Raw genomic sequence first — 22,136 nt, forward strand, 5'->3', positions numbered from 1 at the left:
TGATGAGATGGATTGACACAGTGGCTGCAACAATGGGCTCAAACACAGCAATGATTGTGAGGATGATGCAGGACTGGGCAGTATTTCATTCTGTTGTACATAGGGTCACTATGAATCAGAATGGTCTCAATGGTACCTAATAACAGCAACAACATGTCAAGCAATAGAACCCAGACACAAAAACAGAACATAATATTTTATTTATGTTAGATTCTAAAACAGGCAAAACTAAGCTATGGTGTTAGATATCAAAGCAGTGGTTTCCTCTGGGGAGGTATACTGACTGAATATGGGCATGAGGGAGCTTACTAATGTGATGCAAATGTTCTATATCTTGATTGGTGTAGTGGTTATATAATTGTATACATTTGTCCAAACTCTGAAATGCACAATTAAAATATTTTTACTTTATTGTACATAAATTATACCTCAATTAAACAATACAGACATGCTTGGACTCCAGATATTTGAGTTATCAGACACAAACTTTCAACTAGCTATGAAGAATATGTTTAAATTAGATAAAAGAAACATGATAACTCTAGCAGATAAAGCGGAAAAAATGCAGAGAGAGAGAACATAATTGAAAATTCTAGAACTGGAAAATACAGATTAAAAACTCAGTGTTTTAGACACAGTTGAAGGGAGAATTTGTGAACTGAAAGATAGTTCAGAAGAAAATATTTACAATGAGGCACAGAAAGAAAAAAAAGTGAAATACATAAGAGAGAGGTTTAAAAGACATAAGATTAATTGAGTAGGTCTAATATACATGTAATTGGAATCCAAGAAAGAAGTGAGATAATGTGACAGGACCAATTTTTGAAGAGGCAATGGCTGAGCATTGTCTAAACCTGATAGGGAAAATAAAGCTACAGTTACAAGAAGTCCTACAAATCCAAGTAGGCTGAAATGCAAGCCATACAGAGACACGGTATATTGAAACTGCTGAAAATGAAAATCAAAGAGAAAAATCTTCAAAGTAGCCTGAAAAAAATGCATTGTCTTTAAAGTCATAACAAATAGACTAATAGCTAACTTCAACAGAAATAATAAAGGCATTTTCAGACAAATTTAAAACAAACAAACAAACATAAAGTCCCTTGTTATCAGACCCTCACTAAAGGAAATATTGAACAGTGTTCTTCAAGCAAAAGGAAAATTATCCCTTTTGAGGAGTGAGGAGCAATGGTGGGGATGTAAAATGGTACAATCACTTTGGACGTAAAGTTGAAGGCGTATAAAAAAAGAAGAAAAATGACAAATATGTGGGTAACCCTAAATGAGTCTTAAATGTCTAAAATAATAACATTGGTCTATTGGGTATAAAATATATTTAGAATAAAATACTAGTCCATGATGTAATTTATATAAGATGAGGATAAATTGAAATAAAGTGATCTAAGAGCTTCTATTTGTCAGGGAAAAGTGTAAAAGTATCAATTCATATTAGATTTTTATGTCAAGAAAGCATGCAGACTGAAACTCTTGTACATTTCTGCTGGGGATATTAAATGGCATAGACCCTTTGGAAAACAATTTGGCAGTCTCATGTAAAGTTAAGCATCCATTCCTAGATATTTATCAAGAGAAATGAGAGCATATGCTCACACGAAGCCATATATGTAAATTTTCACAGCAGCTTTATTTATAATACTGAACATTGGAAACAATCCAACTGTTCATTAACAGGTGAATGGATAAACAAATTATGAAATATCAGTGCAATGAAATACTACTCTGCAATTAAAAGGAATGAATTATTGATAGATGCAACAACATAAATGAACCTCAAAAATACGCTGAATGAAGGAAGCCAGATGAAAGAGTACCAACTGTATGGTGTATTTATATGAAACTCTAGGAAAGAAAAATCTCATCCATAGTGAAAGAAAGCATATCAGTGGTTACCTGGGGCCAAGATGGGGATGAAATGGGCACAAAGGAACCTTTAGGGTGATGGGAATAGTCTATAGATACCTATCAGGAAGGTTGGAGAAGGGTATAACTAGATGGTAGAAATCTCAAAGCCATACAGAGACAGGACTGTGACAGTGTAATGGCCTAGGGAGTAGTGGAGAGTAAGGAAGATATGAACCCCACTTCTTGAGGTATGGACGAATGTACAACCACCTTTGGAGAAGTGAAACAGTGTACCCAAGTCAGATTTCAGTTAAGACCAAAAGGGGGGCAGTGTGCATTCAGAGAAGAGGTTGTGAATTATAGGTGAAATGATGATCATCGAGCAGCAGAGTTGGTGATTTGGAAGGGTTTGGGAGAAAGGTGTTAAAGAAGGTATGGGAGTTAGGGTTGGATTTGGTAATGCACTTTATAAAACAGGATTAAACCTGACTGACAATTAATTAACACAAAGCCTTGCTCTGTGGTGTCTGGGGTCAACAAGTATACGAAGCATGATTAATTCTGTCTCCTAAGGGAGGGTGGGTACTCATTTTGAATGCTGCGGTCTGAAATGTTTCAATTTTGCATCTCTAGGCTCTAATCTTGAGTAAGGCACAGGACAGTTGGTAATATTGGAGAAAAGAAGAGACGATAAGAACTGTGTTATTGATAATAATGACAATGTAGTTACTATAAGAAAAGTACATTTTTCACTCTGATGGGAGCACATGTGAGTCAGTGCAAAGGGCTGTGGTCTGGGCCTGAGTATTAATATCAGTTCCACTCATCACACACACTCTGAGGGCCTACTCTATGCCAGGTACTGTGCTCAGGGTTGGAGACATAGAGTGGAATTACCTGTGGTCTCTGCTCTCAAGTAACTCCTGGTTTGGTGGACAGACAGATGTTATCAGGTAAGTGTACTAAAGTTTTAGAAGTGCTGAAAGGAAGTGAGGGGGTAAGGGGCAGCCTGTTAAACCTCAGCAGTTCAAGAAAGGCTTGCTAGAAGAATCTTGAAAGAGAAGCTATGGGTGGCGGGTCTGAATCTCCTATTAAAAATGCCGAGCCTTTCTTTGTCTACCCATGAAGTGTACCAAATGCTTAATTGAGGATCTTAGCAGTTCCAACTAGCTAAGAGCTCTCCAGAAAATGACAGTTCTAATTAAGCCCCAGAGGCTAGAGATCTAAAAATCTTTCCTGGGTTATGGCACAGGAACAGTTAGTTGTGTTGCACCATAATCCCGCCACCCCCCCAACCCGATCTGTGCATGGGCACATGGCTGTGAATATGCCAGAGTGGGCAACTCCATTTGCTGCTAACCATAAATGAGGTAACTTGCCTCTCCCATGAGATACCACCTGCTTGGTGTGCTCGGAGGGTTACTGAGCCTTGGGTCCATTCTAAGAGCTTACCAGGTTACAAAATTCAGATAGTTTGTTAATAAAAAAATAGGCAGTAACTATTGGGCCCATTCCTGTCATGGCTTAAAATGTGTTTTTGCTAGTGAGTCTTGATAACTCCCTGCCTAATTTGTGCAAAGGTGCTCGTTTAAGGTCTCTCTATAGGGTCGCTACGAGTCGAAATCGACTCGACGGCAATGGGTTTGGTTTTTGGTTTTTGTTGGAATTGGACTGAGTCTTTTCAGACCTGGATCTTCATTTATATAGCAAATCTATAAGGAAGGTGCTCAAGGAGACCCCAGAGACTGAAGCACACGTGGCTGACCCTCTAGGTATAGTTAATTAAGGCAGTTCCTTATCTTCTTGCTTCTTTCTTCTACGTAGCAGCTCTTCCCCCCTCCCCCATTAGGACTTCCATTAGGACTTCACTCCATGCCTTATTTGACCCAGGCTCAGGAAGATCACATTCCCCATCCTCTTCAGCATGTCTGTGCTCAGAAGGAGCTTCTGATCACCTTTCCTTCCCTAGTTCTGGATGTCTTTTGAGTATAGCACCTGTACAGCTTCATCAAAATTCTGGGGAATAAAGACAGTAGAAAATATTCCTACACAAAGGGGGAGTATGGAGGCACAGAGAGATTAAGGAAATTGCCCAAGATACAGAGCAAGTAAATGGCAGAACCTAGGACTTCTTACTTCTAGTTTAATACTCATCTAGACTAGAATTCTATTGCTAACAATCATAAAACTATTATGATAATATTAATAATAACAACGTGATTATAATTATACTTCTATAATTAATTCTCTAATTATAACAATACTGTTGTTAATAATAACAACAGTAAAAACAATAGTAGTGTTAATTATAGAAGCTTTTTACTCTATGAGTTGCTACTCTATGCCAGGCATTGTATTAGGGACTTTATAAACCTTATCTCATTGAATCTCCCGACAAATCTCTGAGTCTGGTGTTATCATACCCATTTTACATATGATAAAACTGAGGTTTAGTGAGGTAAATCACCTCGTTCAAAGTCATATTGCTAGTAACTGGGAATTGCCTGGACCTCAGTCTAGTTCAGTCTGACTCTAAGGCTCATATTGTTAACCACAACAGTATGTGGCTCATATGTATATTTAAAATAATGGAAATATTGGAATTTTTTTTTTACAGCAGTGAATAAAGAAAATCTTGGATTTAGGTTAACAACACCACCAAGAAAAGAATTGATCTAAAAGCAAGCTCTGGTTTGGCAAACACTCACAAAAAATAGCTATGGGAACAGCTTTGGTTGTTCCTGAAGCTCAAGAGAATGTGATGGTGGCTACAGAACCAATTTCCCTAATAGTTTGTTGCATTATCAGAAGTGCGTCCAGAATTAGGAAAGTGAAGACTGATCTGTGTTCAGACCAGGTTTGGAGTCTTGAGCCCAGTTCTGGGCTGTTCAGAAGAGAACTACTAGGATGGGGAAGGAGGAGGAATGAGAGAAGGAACTGGCGATGTTTAGTCTGGAGACAAGCAGAATCATGAGGAGCCATGGCCATGCTTTTCAGGCCTTTGAAGGGCTGGGGAGACAGTGGGCTGGGAGTGAGAGGGACACAGTTTCAGCTCATAGGGTAGGTTTTTCTAATAGTAATAAGACAACCTCTCTTACAATGGAATGAGCTACTTGCTGTGGAAATGGCTAAGCAGAAGCTAGAGGACACCTGTTAGAAGTCCTCTACTGGAGATTCCTATGCCTGGGCTAAATGGGATGGGGTGGTTACCAGGTGGACCTATTCAGCTTTGATGCTCTCTATTTTTTTTTTTTTTACTTCAAATTTTGAGTGGGGCACACCTCCTCCTTTCAAGTAGGGAGTTGGCAATTGTATCAAATATGCCTTCAATGTCTTCCAGTGGCAACTGGCTCTCATCTTCTCTCTCCGCAGGTGTTACGACTGTACTCACCATGACCACCTTGAGTATCAGTGCCAGAAATTCCTTACCTAAAGTGGCATATGCGACGGCCATGGATTGGTTCATAGCCGTCTGTTATGCCTTTGTATTTTCTGCACTGATTGAATTTGCCACCGTCAACTACTTCACCAAGCGGAGTTGGGCTTGGGAAGGCAAGAAGGTGCCAGAGGCCCTGGATACAAAGGTGAGATACAGCAAGAGAGGGGCTGGGAAGCACCCCCTGAGAGATCTGTATTGGGACCAGGAGTGGGCAGCCTGCAGCCTGCAGGAACTCGGCAGGGCTGTGTGCTGTACACTGGGGTCATCAATCCAATTCTCAACTGGAGTGCTTCTTGGCAATGTGGAGTGTTGGCTGAGGGCAAAGGAAAGAGGTCAGGTATCATGGAGGGTTGATGTCTTGTGGTGGGGGATCAAACCTAAGTCTGATACTGAGAGACTTAAGGGGAACACATTGGTACTTACCAAGTCACCCAGAAGAGTGGATTCTATCTTCAGCACAGAGGAGAACAGTATCTAGGGCCACTTCTAGTCCCTACTTCCCAGTACATTCACATTACAATCACACCAAAGTGATCATCATTCCTTATGGGTCGTTGCTCATTCTGTACTCTCTACTTGAAATGCTCCTTTCTTTTTTCTGTGCCTCATAAACATCTGCTCATTCTTCAAGACTTAGTGGAAATGCTGCTTTCTCCGTAGAGCCATTCCAGAACCATTTAGACAGATTTAACTTTTCTTGGGAGGAGGGTGCTTCTCATATTAAAAGCATTTATTTGTATTATAGTTATTTGTCTGCCTTCTCACTAGGACTATGGACTTCTCGAGGCCAGGGTCTTGTCTGCGTCATCGTTCTAACTATCCAGCATCCTTACACAGCATCTGACTCATAGTAAAAACTGAATAAATGTTGGTTGGTGTCTTAGTCATCTGTAACAGAAATACCACAAGTAGATGGCTTTAACAAAGAGAAGTTTATTCTCTCACAGTCTAGTAGGTTACAAGCCCAAATTCAGGGTATCGGCTCCAGGGGACGGCTTTCTCTCTCTGTCGGCTCTGGAGGAAGGTCCTTGTCCTCAATCTTCCCCTAGTCGAGGAGCTTCTCAGGTGCAGGGACCCCGGGTCCAAAGGATGCACTCTGCTCCCAGTGCTGCTTTCTTGGTGATATTAGGTCCCCAACTCTCTGCTTGCTTCCCTTTTATCTCTTGAGAGATAAAAGGTGGTGCAGGCCACACTACAGGGAAACTCCCTTTACACTGGATCAAGGAGGTGACCTCAGTAAGGGTGGTATTACTATCCCACCCTAATCCTCTCAACATAAAATTACAACCACAAAATGGAGGACAACCATACAATACTGGGAATCATGGCCTAACCAAGTTAATACACACATTTTTGGGGGATTGGCATGATTCAATCCATAACAGCTGGATTGATGGATGGATAGGAAGGAAAAAGAGAGAAAAAACAACAAACCAACTAAAACATGATTACAGTGAAATCAAAACTGGTGTCCCTAGCTGCTTTAAATGAGTTCAGGTCTCTAGATCTAGACGAAGACCATTCAATGAAGTCAAAAAGAACTGGTAGATGGGATCCCAGAACCAATCCAGTACTCTTCAAAGAATCATGGAGAAGAGAAAAGGTCAGGAAGGTTTTTCAAAATGGAGGGAAAGATAGATTTCATAGAGTATACAATGGTGAATTGACAAAGTTTTAGGGTAGTGCCCTCTTGGATCTGAAGGACAAATGATTTTTAATCTATAATCCTATGTCTAGCCAAACTATCAATTAAGTGAAGAGGCAAAATAGTCATTTTAAGACCTGCAAGAACTCAGACATGTCACCTCCCATGTATCCTGCTTTAGGAAGATACTGGAGAATATGTTCTATTATAACGAGGGAGTAAAAGAGAAAGACATGGGATCCATAAAAGAGAGAATCTAACAGAGGCAAGAATCGAAGGAAATTCCTAAAATGACAGCTATGCAGCAAGCCTCGAGAGGTCCAGGTTGGAGCAGGAGGCTAGAGGTATTGGTGACTGAACTAAAAATATTGCTGTAATTGGGTTGGAGGATAGGGGAAGGGTGGCGTAAGTGACGTAAATCATTATTTATAATCTTCACCGAATGACTCCTCCACTTCCTGTCTTTTTATAGTGAAAAGACAATTGGCAATGTGCAAAATCGATAGCAGTGGAAGCATAGTATTTAGAAATGACTATTAGGAGTATCAGTGAGGAGAATTAAAAATAATTACCTAAGAGGAGCTGGACAAAGGGATGAGGTGCATCAGGGTAAGGGTTTCCAGGTTTTTATTACAAGCCTTTCAGTTCTATTTCTTTTTAAACTATGGGCATGTATTACTTGGGTTAAAAATTAAAAGTAATAAAAACAAAATGAAAAAATAAATCTCTACATTTAAAAAAGAAAGTACTTATTCTTAGAATTACTTTTAAAATATTTATAAATTCTTACCTAAATTTTGGAAACAGTCATTCTTAGGCTCTTTTCTCTTATTTTCAAATGAGACAACCCTAACATCTTGCTCTAGAATAATACTTTATCTTAATATTGGAGAAAATGCTCAACTTCCGTCCACATCTTGAAAAAGTTTCTTACAATGGGTGGCTTTTTAATCTATGGGGCATTCTTGTAAATATAGCTACAAATTGAGTCACTCTTGGTATTTTCCCTGTGAGCTGAAAACATTCAATGTAGCGTTAGGTTTTACTCAACAACTAGTGATCCTCCCACCCTATTCTACCATAGGCATAAATGCCCCGACAACATATTCTATAACTGGTGAATAGATTGAAACAAAAAACAAACAGCAGTCTTGTCTGGGATATCTGTGGGATGCAGAGTTTAACACCACATGGCCCCAGCACTCAGGAGTGACAGTCTAAGGAGAGCAGTAAGGTTACATATACTTAGACATACTGAGTACTGCACAGGACCAAGTGCTGTGTGTCACAGGGAAGAGAAAACTGAAATGCTCCCTCTCCATTTTTTTTTATAACATTATTTAACACCTGGCTGTTTCCCGAGGAAATTACTTCTTTAGCTTCCCTTCCAAGGGAAAGATCCTTCTCCATTCCTTTCTGCTGCTTCCAGGTCCTTACCTACTCCTTTACCTCATGTCAGCGGCTTCATCATTGACACTCACCTCAACTAGCCATATCACTATTTTTCTTCATCTTGCTCATCTTACTAACATCATTGTTTCTTATTCATGCTCATTTCATATACAGGACTTTTACAACTATTTTACATTATTTATGAGCACTCCAATTCCTGTCTTTGTTCTTCACTTGGGTGACCCATTGGACACCATAAAACGTAATTAAGTTATGACCAGCTCTATCAAATGAGGTCTGGGTTGTCCCACCTGCCAGACACTGCTGCTGTTTCCACCACTGGTTAAGGATGTTGGAAACGAACCAATCTGATATGCCTGTATAATTGGTCTAGGGTTTCTTTAGGGAGACCAGGAGCGTGAGTCAGCCAAAAGTAGTAGTAAGTTTGGAACTGTCACTTAGTATCAGAAGAGCCTCATAATAAATTGTATTGCAGACACGTGAGCCCGTATGTGCTACTGGCATTACATGTCATCCTTGGTCACTGCCCAGGTGGTAGTTTCCTCTATAGTTATTCATGCTTTTCTCACTTCTTATCGTTATGACCCCTCCCCTTCCTGTCTTAACTGACACCTGAGTATCAGCACAGACATCCTTTCCACTGCCTTCCTGGTTGGTGGAAGCTGTTTATCCTCTGACTTCCATTTCCCAGAAGTGGACTTCGCATCCTCTTCATCCTCAACACTGCTTTCAGACCATTACTCTTCCACTCTTTCATATTAAGGCACTCTCCTTTGAAGCTCCAGCTCTTCACTTGACTTCTCATAGATTTCTGGCTTTTTCTTTTCTTCTTTGGTATTTTCCTTAGAACTACCTTTGTCTTCTTCCTGACATCTAAATTTTGGAGTCCCCTAGGACTCAGAATTCAGACCTCTTTTCTTCTGCCCAACAGTCAGAAAGATCATTTTAAATTGTAAATTAGAAAATATTTTTCTCAAAATACTCTAATGGCTACCCACTTTACTTAGATCAAATCCGTAGTCATTACCATGTCCTTCAAAGAATTATAAGATCTGGTCCCCAGGTCCATGGTCTTACTATCCTTTTTTTGTTTATTTTATGTTTCAATTTTTATTATGCTTTAAGTGAAATTTTACAAATCAAGACAGCCTCTCATACAAAAATTTATATACACCTTGCTATTTACTCCTAGTTGCTCCCCCCTCAATGAGACAGCATACTCCTTCTATCCACTCTCTATTTCCATGTCCATTCAGTCAGCTTCTGTCCCCCTCTGCCTTATCATCTCCCCTCCAGACAGGAGCTGCCCACGTAGTCTTATGTGTCTGCTTGATCCAAGAAGCTCACTCCTCACCAGTATCATTTTCTCTCCTATAGTCCAGTCTAATCCCTGTCTGAAGAGTTGACTTTGGGAATGGTTCCTGTCCTGGGCCAACAGAAGGTCTGGGGACCGTGACTTCCGGGTCCTTCTAGTCTCAGTCAGACCATTCAGTCTGGTCTTCTTATGAGAATTTGAGGTCTGCATCCCACTGCTCTCCTGCTCCCTCAGGGCTTCTCTGTTGTGTTTCCTGTCAGGGCAGTCATTGCTTGTAGCCAGGCACCATCTAGTTCTTCTGGTCTCAGGCTGATGTAGTCTCTGGTTTATGTGGCCCTTTCTTTCTCTTGGGCTCATAATTACCTTGTGTCTTTGGTGTTCTTCATTCTCCTTTGAGACCAACTGATGTGTCTTAGATGGCTGGTTGCTTGTGTTTAAGACCCCAGATGCCGCTCTCCAAAGTGGGATGCAGAATATTTTCTTAATAGATTTTATTATGCCAATTGACCTAGATGTCCCCTAAAACCATGGTCCCTTCAACCCTTGCCCCTGCTACACTGGCCTTTGAAGCATTTGGTTTATTTAGGAAACTTGTTTGCTTTTGGTTTAGTCCAGTTGTGTTGACCTCTCCTGTATTGTGTGTTGTCTTTCCCTTCATCTAAATTAGTTCTTATCTTCTATCTAATTAGTGAATACCCCTCTCCCTCCCTCCCTCCCTGCTCTTGTAACCATCAAAGAATATTTTCTTCTCTGTTTAAACTATTTCTTGAGTTCTTATAATAGTAGTCTCATACAATATTTGCCTTTTTGCAACTGACTAATTTCACTTAGCATAATGCCTTCCATATTCATCCATATTATGATATGTTTCCCGGATTCATCATTGTTCTTTATCGTTATGTAGTATTCCATTGGGTGAATATATCATAATTTGTTTATCCATTCCTCTCTTGATGGGTGCCTTGGTTGCTTCCACCTTTTTGCTATTGTAAACAGTGCTGCAATGAACATGGGTGTGCATATATCTGTTTGTATAACGGCTTTTGTTTTATTTTGGGGGGATTTTTTTTTTCATTCATTTCACTCAGGTCACAGTGGCCTCTATGCTGATCCTTGAACAAGTCATTCTCATTCCGACCTGAGATGGTTTATCCTTACTGTTCTCTCTCTCGGGAAATTTTGTCGTTAGATTTTTTTTGTGCTTGCTTGCTCATTTTATCTAGGTCTCTGCTCACCTTCTCAGAATACATTCTCTGACTATCTAAAATAACACTCACCATCATTCTCTGCTCCATCCTGCTTTATGTGTCTCCATCATATTCATCACCTCCCGGCATTACATTGTTGTATGTCTTCATATGATTACATGTTGCTTACATGCCCCCTCCCCTGGAATATAAGCTCCTGGAGCACAGGTCCATTTTATTATGGACCCCCAGCTGTACCCCCAGCACCTAGCATGATATCTGCCACATAGTAGACACTCAGTATCATGGATTGAATGGTGTCCCCCCAAAATATGTGTTAAGCTGGTTAGGCCATGCTTCCTAGTATTGTGTGGTTGTCCTCCATTTTGTGATTGTAATTTTATGTTAAAGAGGATTAGAGTGAGATTGTAACACCACCCTTACCTAGGTCACATCCCCGATCCAATGTAAAGGGAGTTTCCCTGGGGTGTGGCCTGTACCACATCTTATCTCTGAAGAGATAAAAAGGAAAGAGATGTGAGCAGAGAGAAGGGAGACCTCATACCACCAAGAAAGCAGTGCCGGCTATTTACAATAGCAAAAAGATGGGAGCAAGCCAAGATGCCCATCAGTGGATGAATGGGTAAATAAATTATGGTATATTCACACAATAGAATACCACACATTGATAAAGAGCAATGGTCAATCTGTGAAACATTTCATAACATGGAGAAACCTGGAAGGCATTATGCTAAGTGAAATTAGTCAGTTGCAAAAGGACAAATATTGTATAAGACCACTATTATAAGAGCTCGAGAAATAGTTTAAACAGAGAAGAAAAAATTCTTTGATGGTTACGAAAGAGGGGAGGGAGGGAAAGGGGTATTCACTAATTAGATAGTAGATAAGAACTACTTCAGGTGACGGGAAAGACAACACACAATACAGGCGAGGTCAGCACAACTGGACTAAACCAAAAGCAAAGAAGTTTCCTGAATAAACTGAATGCTTCAAAGGCCAGCATATCAGGGGCGGGGGTTTGGGGACCATGGTTTTAGGAGACATCTAAGTCAATTGGCATAATAAAATCTATTAAGAAAACATTCTGCATCCCACTTTGGAGAGTGGGGTCTTAAACACTAGCAAGCGGCCATCTAAGATGCATCAATTGGTCTCAACCCACCGGGACCTAAGGAGAATGAAGAACACCAAAGGACACAAGGTAGTTATGAGCCCAAGAGAAAGAAAGGGCCACATAAACCAGAGACTACATCAGCCTGAGACCAGAAGAACTAGATGGTGCCTGGCTACAACCGATGACTGCCCTGACAGGAAACACAACAGAGAAGCCCTGAGGGAGCAGGAGAGCAGTGGGATGCAGATCCCAAATTCTCTTGAAAAGACCAGACTGAATGGTCTGACTGAGACTAGAAGGACCCCAGTGGTCGTGGCCCCCAGACCTTCTGTTGGCCCAGGACAGGAACCATTCCCAAAGCCAACTCTTCATACAGGGCTTGGACTGGACAAGGGGGATGGAAAGGGATACTGGTGAAGAGTGAGCTTCTTGGATCGGGTGGACACTTGAGACTATGTTGGCATCTCCCGTCTGGAGGGGAGATGAGAGGGTAGAGGGAGTTAGAAGCTGGAGAAGTGGACACAAAAAGAGAGAGTGGAGGGAAGGAGCGGGCTGTCTCATTAGGGGGAGAGCAATTGGGAGTATGTAGCAAGGTGTATATAAGTTTTTGTGTGAGAGACTGACTTGATTTGTAAACTCTCACTTAAAGCACAATAAAAATTAAAAAAAAAAAAGAAAGCAGTGCCAGGAGCAGAGTGCATCCTTTGGACCTGGGGTCCCTGCACAGAGAAGCTCCTAGTCTGGGAGAAGATTAATGAGAAGGCCAACAGAGAAAGAAAGCCTTCCCCTGGAGCTGACACCTTGAATTTGGACTTGTAGCCTACCAGACAGTGAGAGAATAAACTTCTCTTTGTTAAAGCCATCCACTTGTGGTATTTCTGTTATAGCAGCACTAGAAGACTAAGACACTCAGTAAATATTTAATAAATGAAGGAATAACCTCTGCATTTTCTCTGAATCTATGATTCCCTCTGCTTTCCGTCAGTCTCTATTCAGCTTAGACCCCATGCTGTATCACTGTGGTCACGCCCCAGCACCCTTGACCTCCTGAGTCACTTCCATCCGACTCCTCAACTTTTCTCTGAAAAAATCCCAGAGCCATTGATGGGCTGTGAACATTTATGAGCTTATCGTCTTCAATTCTGCTGGTCCCTCAGCCTGTGCCTATTATCCTTCTCTGTGTCACAAATCAGTTCTGCCTTCTATTTCCCACAAAATTTACTTTAAATCTTTACTTTTCCTTTCACCTATCTCATGGAGAAGACAGAAGCCATTGGCTGAGATTTGCCTCAACTCACTGTGTACCTCTCCTCCCTACTCTTTCCTCCTCAGCCGTGCTCTGGCCCTGGGTTAACTCCCCACTTACGCTCTGGATACTTCCTGTCCTCGCAGAAAACTAGTATAAGTGATTACTTTTCTTCCATTCTTATATTCTCTCTTATCTGATCCCTCCAAGTCTATTACGCCCCCTCCTCTTTTGAATTCCCGCAACTTATTGTTTATGCTTCTCTGAGTGTTTCTTGCACTTTCTCCCTTATATTTTGTTGCTGTTGTTGTTAGGTGCCGTCAGGTCAGTTCCAACTCATAGTGACCTCATGTACAACAGAACGAAACACCGCCTGGTCCTGCACCATCCTCACAATTGTTGTTATGCTTGAGCCCACTGTTGCAGCCACTGTGTTAATCCATCTCCTTGAGGGTCTTCCTCTTTTTTGCTGATCCTCTACTTTACCAAGCATGATGTCCTTCTCCAGGGACTGATCCCTCCTGATAACATGTCCAAAGTAAGTGAGACATAATCTAGCCATACTTACTTTTAAGGAGCATTCTCGTTGCACTTCTTCCAAGACAGATTTGTTCGTTCTTCTGGCAGTCCATGGTATATTCAATATTCTTTGCCAACACCACAATTCAAAGGCATCAATTCTTCTTCAGTCTTCCTTATTCAGTGTCCAGCTTTCCCATGTATATGAGGCGATTGAAAATACCATGGCTTGGGTCAGGCGCACTTAGTCTTTAAGGTGACATCTTTGCTTTTCCTCACTTTAAAGAGGTCTTTTGCATCATATTTGCCCAGTGCAATACATCCTTTGATTTCTTGACTACTGCTTCTGTGGGTGTTGATTGCGGATCCAAGTAAAATGAAATCCTTGACAACTTCAATCTTTTCTCCATTTATGATGATGTTGCTTATTGTTGCTAATAGTTCTCTTATATTAATTAACAGTCATATGGACAAGGTCTCTGATTCATCTTTGAACCCCACATAGCATATACCTCATTGCTTTGCCCCACTTCTGAAAACTGGGGTTCAGGAAAGCTGGGTAGCTATATGGGATTGGCACAGAGGTGCTGGACCATGTCTGCCTGTGGTCTGAGATCTCAGCTGGGTCTCAAGTGCATTTGGGCCTCCAGTGAGCCCTTTAATTAGCACTGCTAGAAATGTTGGTAAAAGTGTTATCTGGGGAAGAGACTCTTGAGTTGGGCATGCATTTGTCTGTAGCAGTGTTCATTGCCTCCTCCCAAAACCCACATGTAGCAGCTTTCCAGAAGGAAAGGTTATCCTCGTAATGGGATCAGACTGCTTGGAGAATTTGGAGGAGTCAAGTTTAGCTTTCTGGTACGGGAATTACCTCAGGCTGAACTAAAGAGTATGCTCTGGGTATAGGAAAGCTCAAGACTCAGGATGAACAAAACCTGAAATCATACTAAGAATATACAGTGGGTGGGGGTGTCATTTTTTCATTCAGTAAACATCCATCCACACACTTGGCTAGGGAGGTAGGAATAGAATTGCAAATTGGTCAAAGTTAAATCCATCTAGTCTCTACCAAATTCCAGAGCAAGGAGATGTATTGGAAAACTGGATGTAGCACTGGAGAGAGATGAACCGTTACTCTCTGCCTTTTGCTTCTCTCAACACTACGATGTTTGTTTTGGGTTTTTCTTTGACAATTTAAGAGTGTAGTGACTGATTAAAATGTGAAAATGTGTCATGTTGGAAAGGGTGAGAGAAATTAAAAGGTAATTTTATTTTATTATTAAAAAATGTCTAACTAAATCAACTCCTGCTTCTCCCCCACCTACGGAACACGTAGTACCTACGGAGCTAAAGAAAGTGTTTGCTGTTCACAATAATTCTTTGGGAGACTTGGTCATAACCAGCTTATGAGATGACTAAATGAAAGAACAGGGTGGTAGATTTTCTTTTTTTTTTTTTTGTCTTCCCATGAAAAAAAAGATTACTAAGCAAATTAATAAGTAAGCAGGCAAACAAGTAAAGTGCTCTTTTATTTAATAGCAAAGTCATTTAGCAGCAGGGCTCTATTCACACAATGAATTTGCTAATTATAAATGAGTCCCATGTAGTATTTAAAGCATTTACAAGATTCTTAGAAGCCTTAGAGCTCTGTCCTCCTTCCACTTGTAGCAATGTGACTGTAATTGTCAAAGAGAAAGAACAATACTGTTTTTAAAATGTCCTATTAGTCAGAATGTTCATTTACTTAAAACCAGCACACCTTCATCCTCAGCTTCCTCAGCTGAAAACACTGGAGCCAGGGCAGGAAGGCAGGGCAGGAGAGGCTGGCGGACCAGGCCCTTCGAGATTGGGCCCCTGCCTGTTGCTCTTTGCCTTGCACCCTGTGATCCAGCCGCAGCAAACTCCTCCTCATGCCCAAACAGTGCCGCAGCTTGGGCATTGGCCTTGGCTGCCTCTTCATCTGATGAACTCTTGCTCCTGTTTTGCAACGCAGCTCACCTGTCCCATCACTTTCTCTGAGCTGCCTTTTCTACCACCTGCAGGTACTTTGTCCCTCCCTCTTCTGAACCCCCATAGCACTCTGCTGGTATTTGGTAGAAATCCTATCACATTCTATGGCAATTATCTCCCCACAAGGCTGTCTCCCTTACTAGACTGGGAGCTCCTGGAAGACAGGGACTGAAGCTGACTCATCTTCCAACGTTTCCACTTATCCCTAAACACCTAGTGTAGTTCTTGGCCCAGTAACACCAGCCTTGGGCACCATCTGCCATTGATCTTACTTGAAGGAGGTCTGATAGTGGCACAGCAGCCTGGAAAAGCTGGCTATAGCTCATCGTAGGAGACCAGCTCAGCATGGACATGGCTTGAAGAGGCTGGACCTTCAAGGTGAGTAGCAGCTGCTCATGACATCAGCACAGAGGGAATGTGGTGACTAAGAGGCTAACAAAACCTTAGATTTCACTGGCTGATACTATTTCTACCAGGAGCTCACTAGCTCTCTACTTTGCCAGTTAGCATTCATTAAACATCCCCAGATGTCCTCTCATCAAGAGGCAGGGAAGGGACCAGCATCTGTCATCATGGCTTCTCCGACGGGATTGTAGTGAAGCCAAGGTGTCTATGTCAGATTCTCAGCTGAAGCAATCACTGACCACTCAGAAAATATGAGGAAAAGTTGGTATTAGGATCTCAGTGGTAAATGGCATGAAGGTCTAAAGGAGAATATAAAAAAAATCAGGAGACTCAGAAGTAAAGAAGAAAATAACTAGAAAGAGATTAGGAGAAAGGGGTGAGTAAGAGAAGGTAGGAATAGAGAATCCCAGGGAAGAAACAAGTAGGGAGTGGGGGAGCAAACGAGGCCAAGCACAGGATACTGGGAAGCAAAGTAACATCCAGACAGAAAACATGAGATGGGTGATATTTATTGTTCTTTTTAGCTGCCATTGAGTCAGCTCAGTCTCATGGCAACCCCATGTTGTTGTTGTTGTTAAGCGCCATCAAGTCAGTTCTGACTCATAGCAACCCTATGTAAAATGGAATGAAACACTGCCCGGTCCTGTGCCATCCTCAGAACTGTTGCTATGTTTGAGCCCATTGTTGCCGTCACTAAGTCAATTCATCTCGTTAAGGGTCTTCCTCTTTTTTGCCGACCCTTCTTCATGGATCTGATCCCTTCTGATAACATGTCCAAAGTACCTGAGACGAATTCTCTCCATTCTCGCTTTTAAGGAGCATTCTGGCTATACTTCTTCCAAGACAGATTTGCTTGTTCTTTTGGCAGTCCATGGTATATTCAATATTCTTTGCCAACACCATAATTCAAAGGTGTCAAAACTTCTTTGGTCTTCCTTATTCATTGTCCAACTGTCACATGTATATGAAACAATTGAAAATACCATGGCTTGGGTCAGGCACACCTTAGTCTTCAAGGTGATATCTTCTCTTTTTAACACTTTAAAGAGGTCTTTTGCAGTGGATTTGCCCAATGCAGTACTTCATTTGATTTCTTTACTGCTGCTTCCATGAGCATTGATTGTGTATCCAAGTAAAATGAAATCTTTGACAACTTCAACCTTTTCTCCATTTATCATGATGTTGCTTATTGGTCCAGTTGTGAGGACTTTTGTTTTCTTTATGTTGAGGTGTAATCCATACTGAAGGCTGAAGTTTTAGATCTTCGTCAGTAATTGCTTTAAGTGCTCTTTGCTTTCAGCCAGCAAGATTGTGTCATCTGCATATCACAGGTTGTTAATGAGTCTTCCTCCAATCCTGATGCTGTGCTCTTCATATAGTCCAGGTTCTCAGATTATTGGCTTAGCATACAGATTGAATAAGTATGGTGAAAGGATAAAACCCTGACGCATACCTGTCCTGATTTTAAACCATGCTGTATCCCCTTGTTCTGTTCCAACAACTGCCTCTTGGTCTATGTACAGGTACTACACGAGCACAATTAAGTGTTCTGAAATTCCCGTTCTTCACAATGTTATCCATAATTTGGTATGATCCACATAGTTAAATGCCTTTGCATAGTCAATAAAACACATGTAAATATCTTCCTGGTGTTCTCTGCTTTTAGCCAAGATCCATGTGACATCAGCAATGATATCCCTGGTCCCACATCCTTTTCTGGATCCTGCCTGAATTTCTGGCATTTCCCTGTTGATGTACTGCTGTAACCACTTTTGAACGATCTTCAGCAAAATTTTATTTGCGTGTGATATTAATGATATTGTTTGATAATTTCTACGTTCTGCTGGGTCACCTTTCTTTGGAATGGGCACAAGTATGGATCTCTTCCAGTCGGTTGGCCAGGTAGCTGTCTTCCAAATTTCTTGGCATAGAGGAGTGAGCGCTTCCAGTGTTGCATCTGTTTGTTGAAATATCTCAATTCCTTTTCTGTCAATTCCTGGAGCCTTGTTTTCCACAATGCCTTTGGTGCAGCTTGGACTTCTTCCTTCTGTATCATCAGTTCTTGATCATATGCTATCTCCTGAAATGGTTGCACGTAGACCAATTCTTTTTGGTACAGTGATTCTGTGTATTCCTTCCATCTTCTTTTGATGCTTCCTGCATCGTTCAATATTTTTCCCATAGAATCCTTCAGTATTGCAACAGGAGGCTTAATTTTTTCTTTAGTTTTTTCAGCTTGATAAATGCTAAGCCCATGTACAACAGAACAAAGCATTGCTCAGTTTTGCACCATCTTCACAATCGTTAGTATGCTTGAGTCCATTGTTGTGGCCACTGTGTATCTGGAGTACCTTCTAACCTGGGGGGGAGCTCTATATCAGACAATATTCTGTTGTGATCCACAGGGTTTTCTTTGCCCAATTTTTAGAAGTAGATTGTCAGGACTTTCTTCCTGCTCTGTCTTAGTACATAAGCTCCACTGAAACTTGTCCACCTTGCTCGTATTTGAAATACCCATGGCTTCCCCTATTCCTCAGCCTGTATCTCTATTCTGATCCAGGTGAACTTTGCCTCTTCTCTCTTCTCCATGAAGGGATGCCCAGTGAAGGTCTGTTTATGCACAGGTGCCTATGTATGAAAACAGTGGGCACGTGTATGTGTAGGCGTGCTTGTTTCCCATTGTGTATTTTTTTTAACTCTGAAGAATAGGTCTAAAGGACAGTGCCATAGTGAGCCCCCAGCTGCCACTGTCTTCTGTGTTTGAGGGAGCCCTTTGCAGAGCTTCATGGGTAGGCTGTGGCTCCTGCCTGCAGCCTTGCAAGGGTGGAAAACCCCGGCATGCCCCCTAGGTTACTGAACACATTTACAGTGCATGAAGGGTGAAATGCTCTGCTAATGATGCATGCCAACATTGCATAACTTTTATTGTGTCTTTAAGACAAAATGACTTTGCAGACTCACCGAGCTCTCTTCCTCACAGGAGGTGTGCCCCTTGAAGGTCGCGGCGCTGTGAAGTTATTTCTCGGATAACCAAAAAGTGCCTCGTGCCTGTAGAAAGCAGCACGGTGCAGTCCTGGGTAAAAGTCAGGAGCCCAGGTTGCTAGTTTGGGCTCTGCCACTCGGTCTCAAGCTGAGTTTTCTCATCTGTTGAATGGGAGTAATCTCACCCACCTACCTCATAGAGTTGCTGTGAGGATCAAAGCAGATGATATATAGTACCGCACATGTGACCAGTACTTCACAATTGGCTAGTGATTTCAACAGCCATTCTCTCATTTGATCCTCTCAGCAACCCTCCTCATTATTTCGATCCTCATTTTACAGATGAACAAACTGAAGCTCAAAGAGGAGAAGTGACTTGGCCAAAGCCACATAGCTAGTAAGTGGTAAAGCCAGGGTGATGGAACTTTTCTGCTTTCAAATTCATCTCCAATTATCCCTGGACATAAGCCTGGCTACTCAGTGCTATTGGCTTCATGGCTCCTGTTTCTTAACTTCCCTCATGACTCCTCTTCCCTGAAACCTCTGCTGGTGCTCTGTGTGATGAATTAACCCACTTTTGTTTTGTCCCTCCCTTCTCTCCTTTTTCTGGCCCCTAGAAGAAAACACCAGCAGCTCCAACAAAGAAAAGCAGCAGCACCTTCAACATCGTGGGGACCACCTATCCTATCAACCTGGCCAAGGATACTGAGTTCTCTGCCATCTCCAAGGCTGCTGCTGCCAGTGCCTGTTCAACCCCAACAATTGTTGCTTCACCCAAGACCACCTATGTGCCAGAAACCCCCACAGAGACCAAGACCTACAACAGTGTCAGCAAGGTTGACAAAATTTCCCGCATTATCTTTCCTGTGCTCTTTGCCATATTCAATCTGGTCTATTGGGCGACATACGTCAACCGGGAGTCAGCTATTAAGGGCATGATCCGCAAACAGTAGAAAATGGTGGCTGCCCAGCATCCAGAGCACTGTATACCCTATGAAGCATTCAGGCACCTAAACCCCAGGGCTCCCCTTCACGTGTTTCAGGATTCTTCTTTTTAACCCCCACCAAGCTGTGACTCTCAAATATATTTATGGATCTCAATGAAAAAAAAAGTAACAAGAAAAAAAAATTGTCCCTCTAACGTTGCTGAGTATACTCCCATCAGGGCCAAACACTGCCATTTGTCCAGTTGCACATCTTAGTCTGCCCGTCTCCCCCAGCTGAAGGCACTGCGTGTATTTTGTTACACTCTGCCCAATGCAGAAAGAGCAGGATACGCCACTCCCTGGAGTGGGAGCCTTGGCTGTTTGAGAAGGCAAGATTGAGGAGAGTTACTGACTGCTCCAGATCAGATGATGCTGACTCACTGGGGAGCCAGGCTGGGCTCTTCCATGGAGTCCTGCCTGCCACTTTCCCTGCCTAAAGCAGGACACATTAGGCATAAGTACTGATGGTAGAGGCAGGAGCCAGTTTTAACCTCCGAGTACGGCCCCCAAATCCTTTCTTGGCTTGAAGGTTAGTGGAGACAGTGGAGAACTACCACTGTCACCATGTGTGTCCAAAACAGATAGAGTTAACTGGACCAACCTGGCACCACGATGGCTGGTGCCCTGCCATGTCCAGCCCCTCGGGAAAAGAACCCTCCTTGGCATATCTCTCCTCCAGGAAAGCCCTCAGCCCTCAATCTCTTTGCCTCCCTTGTAGCCAACTGGGCAGTGCCTAATTTGGACTCATTGCCATCTGTAACTCTTCAGGAAAAAAAGACCAAGCACTTTTTTATTTTAACAAAAAAGGAACAAATAGAAAGAGAAAAATCCAGATCAAATGCCTACACAAGGATTTTAAAAGATGTGCAAGATTGGAAAGTCACCTCCGTGCCAGGGCAATTAGTCAAATACTAGAAAGGGCAAGATGTCTGGGGCTGGTTTGGTAGCTGAGGTTTAATGTATGGCTCAAAAGAGAAGACCACCAGCAGGCGAAAGTCATATTCTTCCACACCTGCTATACCGCCAGACCCTAGCCCAGGCCCAGAAACTTTGTTCCCACTGTGTCAGGGATTTCTGGTCCTCTGTTGTTGCTGATTCTAAAGGGCATGAATTGGAGATCTATATAAATACCTCTAGTCTATTTTTTGAGTCAATTAAATCATTAACTTTATTATCAGTTTTATAATATATTATCTAGAAACCAGTTGACGTCATTTATTCTTAATCTCAACGTCAGTAAAAGGCACAGGCACAATTGGGAAGTTTTTGTAAGGTAGATGAACTGATTCCTGAAGTCTGAACGACTTGCCAAGGCTCCTTACAACTGTAATTGAGAAGTATTATGCACCCCTTCCAACAGCCTAAATGAAGACAGAACTGAGAATCTAGGTCCACCTTGACCTCAGAAATCAGCACAGTCTCAGTGGGCCTACTGGGTCTTGAGTGCAGTTAGTTTAGACACCTAAAAGGTTTTTAGAGAGTCACAATATGTCACTCAAGGAGACCACTTCTAATAGTCACAGCTCAAGTGTTTAAGACGGCAGCCCCAGCCACTTTGGATCTGAATAGCTACAGTAGCCCAGAGTGGCCCAGAAACATAAGTAAAGCCAAGATGGTACCACAAGCAGAGATTCCCTGCCCATCTCCTGAACAAAGCTTCTAAGGGGCCTATCACTAGCTGCTGGCTGCCTTTTCATCCATCCTTCCCCCATCCCCTGCTTCCTTGACATTGCTGGGATAATGCATGCCAGTCCCATTCTTCCTAAGACTGTGTCTGTTAAGCAAGTCTCGTGGATACGTGGGGATGGGGGGGTGGGAGGGGGGTGGGGGTGTTAATGACTGTCTTAAGAAATTTAGAGTGGAAGCCTGACCTTTGCCTCTCTGTAGAAATCGTGTTTCCAAATGCTTTGGTGCAATGTTTAAAAAACCCAGGTGCAATGTTTAGTGGCTGTTTATTAAACTCTTTCTGAATTGTACTTGGGCTGGAGAACTTT

General features: G+C 42.1%; 1 protein-coding gene across 2 annotated transcripts in view; it reads left to right on the forward strand.

The window, feature by feature from the left end:
• Nucleotides 1-21,873, forward strand: part of GABRA3 (gamma-aminobutyric acid type A receptor subunit alpha3) — a 173,721-nt gene extending 151,848 nt beyond the window's left edge. The window contains exons 8-9 of one of the 2 annotated variants that reach the window (XM_049872781.1): nt 5,236-5,447; nt 19,774-21,873. In XM_049872781.1, the coding sequence (XP_049728738.1) occupies nt 5,236-5,447; nt 19,774-20,109 (548 nt within the window). In that variant the 3' untranslated portion in view covers nt 20,110-21,873. Of the gene's footprint in view, nt 1-5,235; nt 5,448-19,498; nt 19,554-19,773 lie in introns of those variants that run through there. The other variant, XM_049872782.1, reaches the window with a different exon arrangement.
• The last annotated feature ends 263 nt before the right edge of the window (nt 21,874-22,136 follow it).

Source organism: Elephas maximus, chromosome X (assembly GCF_024166365.1).
Source record: "Elephas maximus indicus isolate mEleMax1 chromosome X, mEleMax1 primary haplotype, whole genome shotgun sequence".
NCBI classification, from domain to species: domain Eukaryota; kingdom Metazoa; phylum Chordata; class Mammalia; order Proboscidea; family Elephantidae; genus Elephas; species Elephas maximus.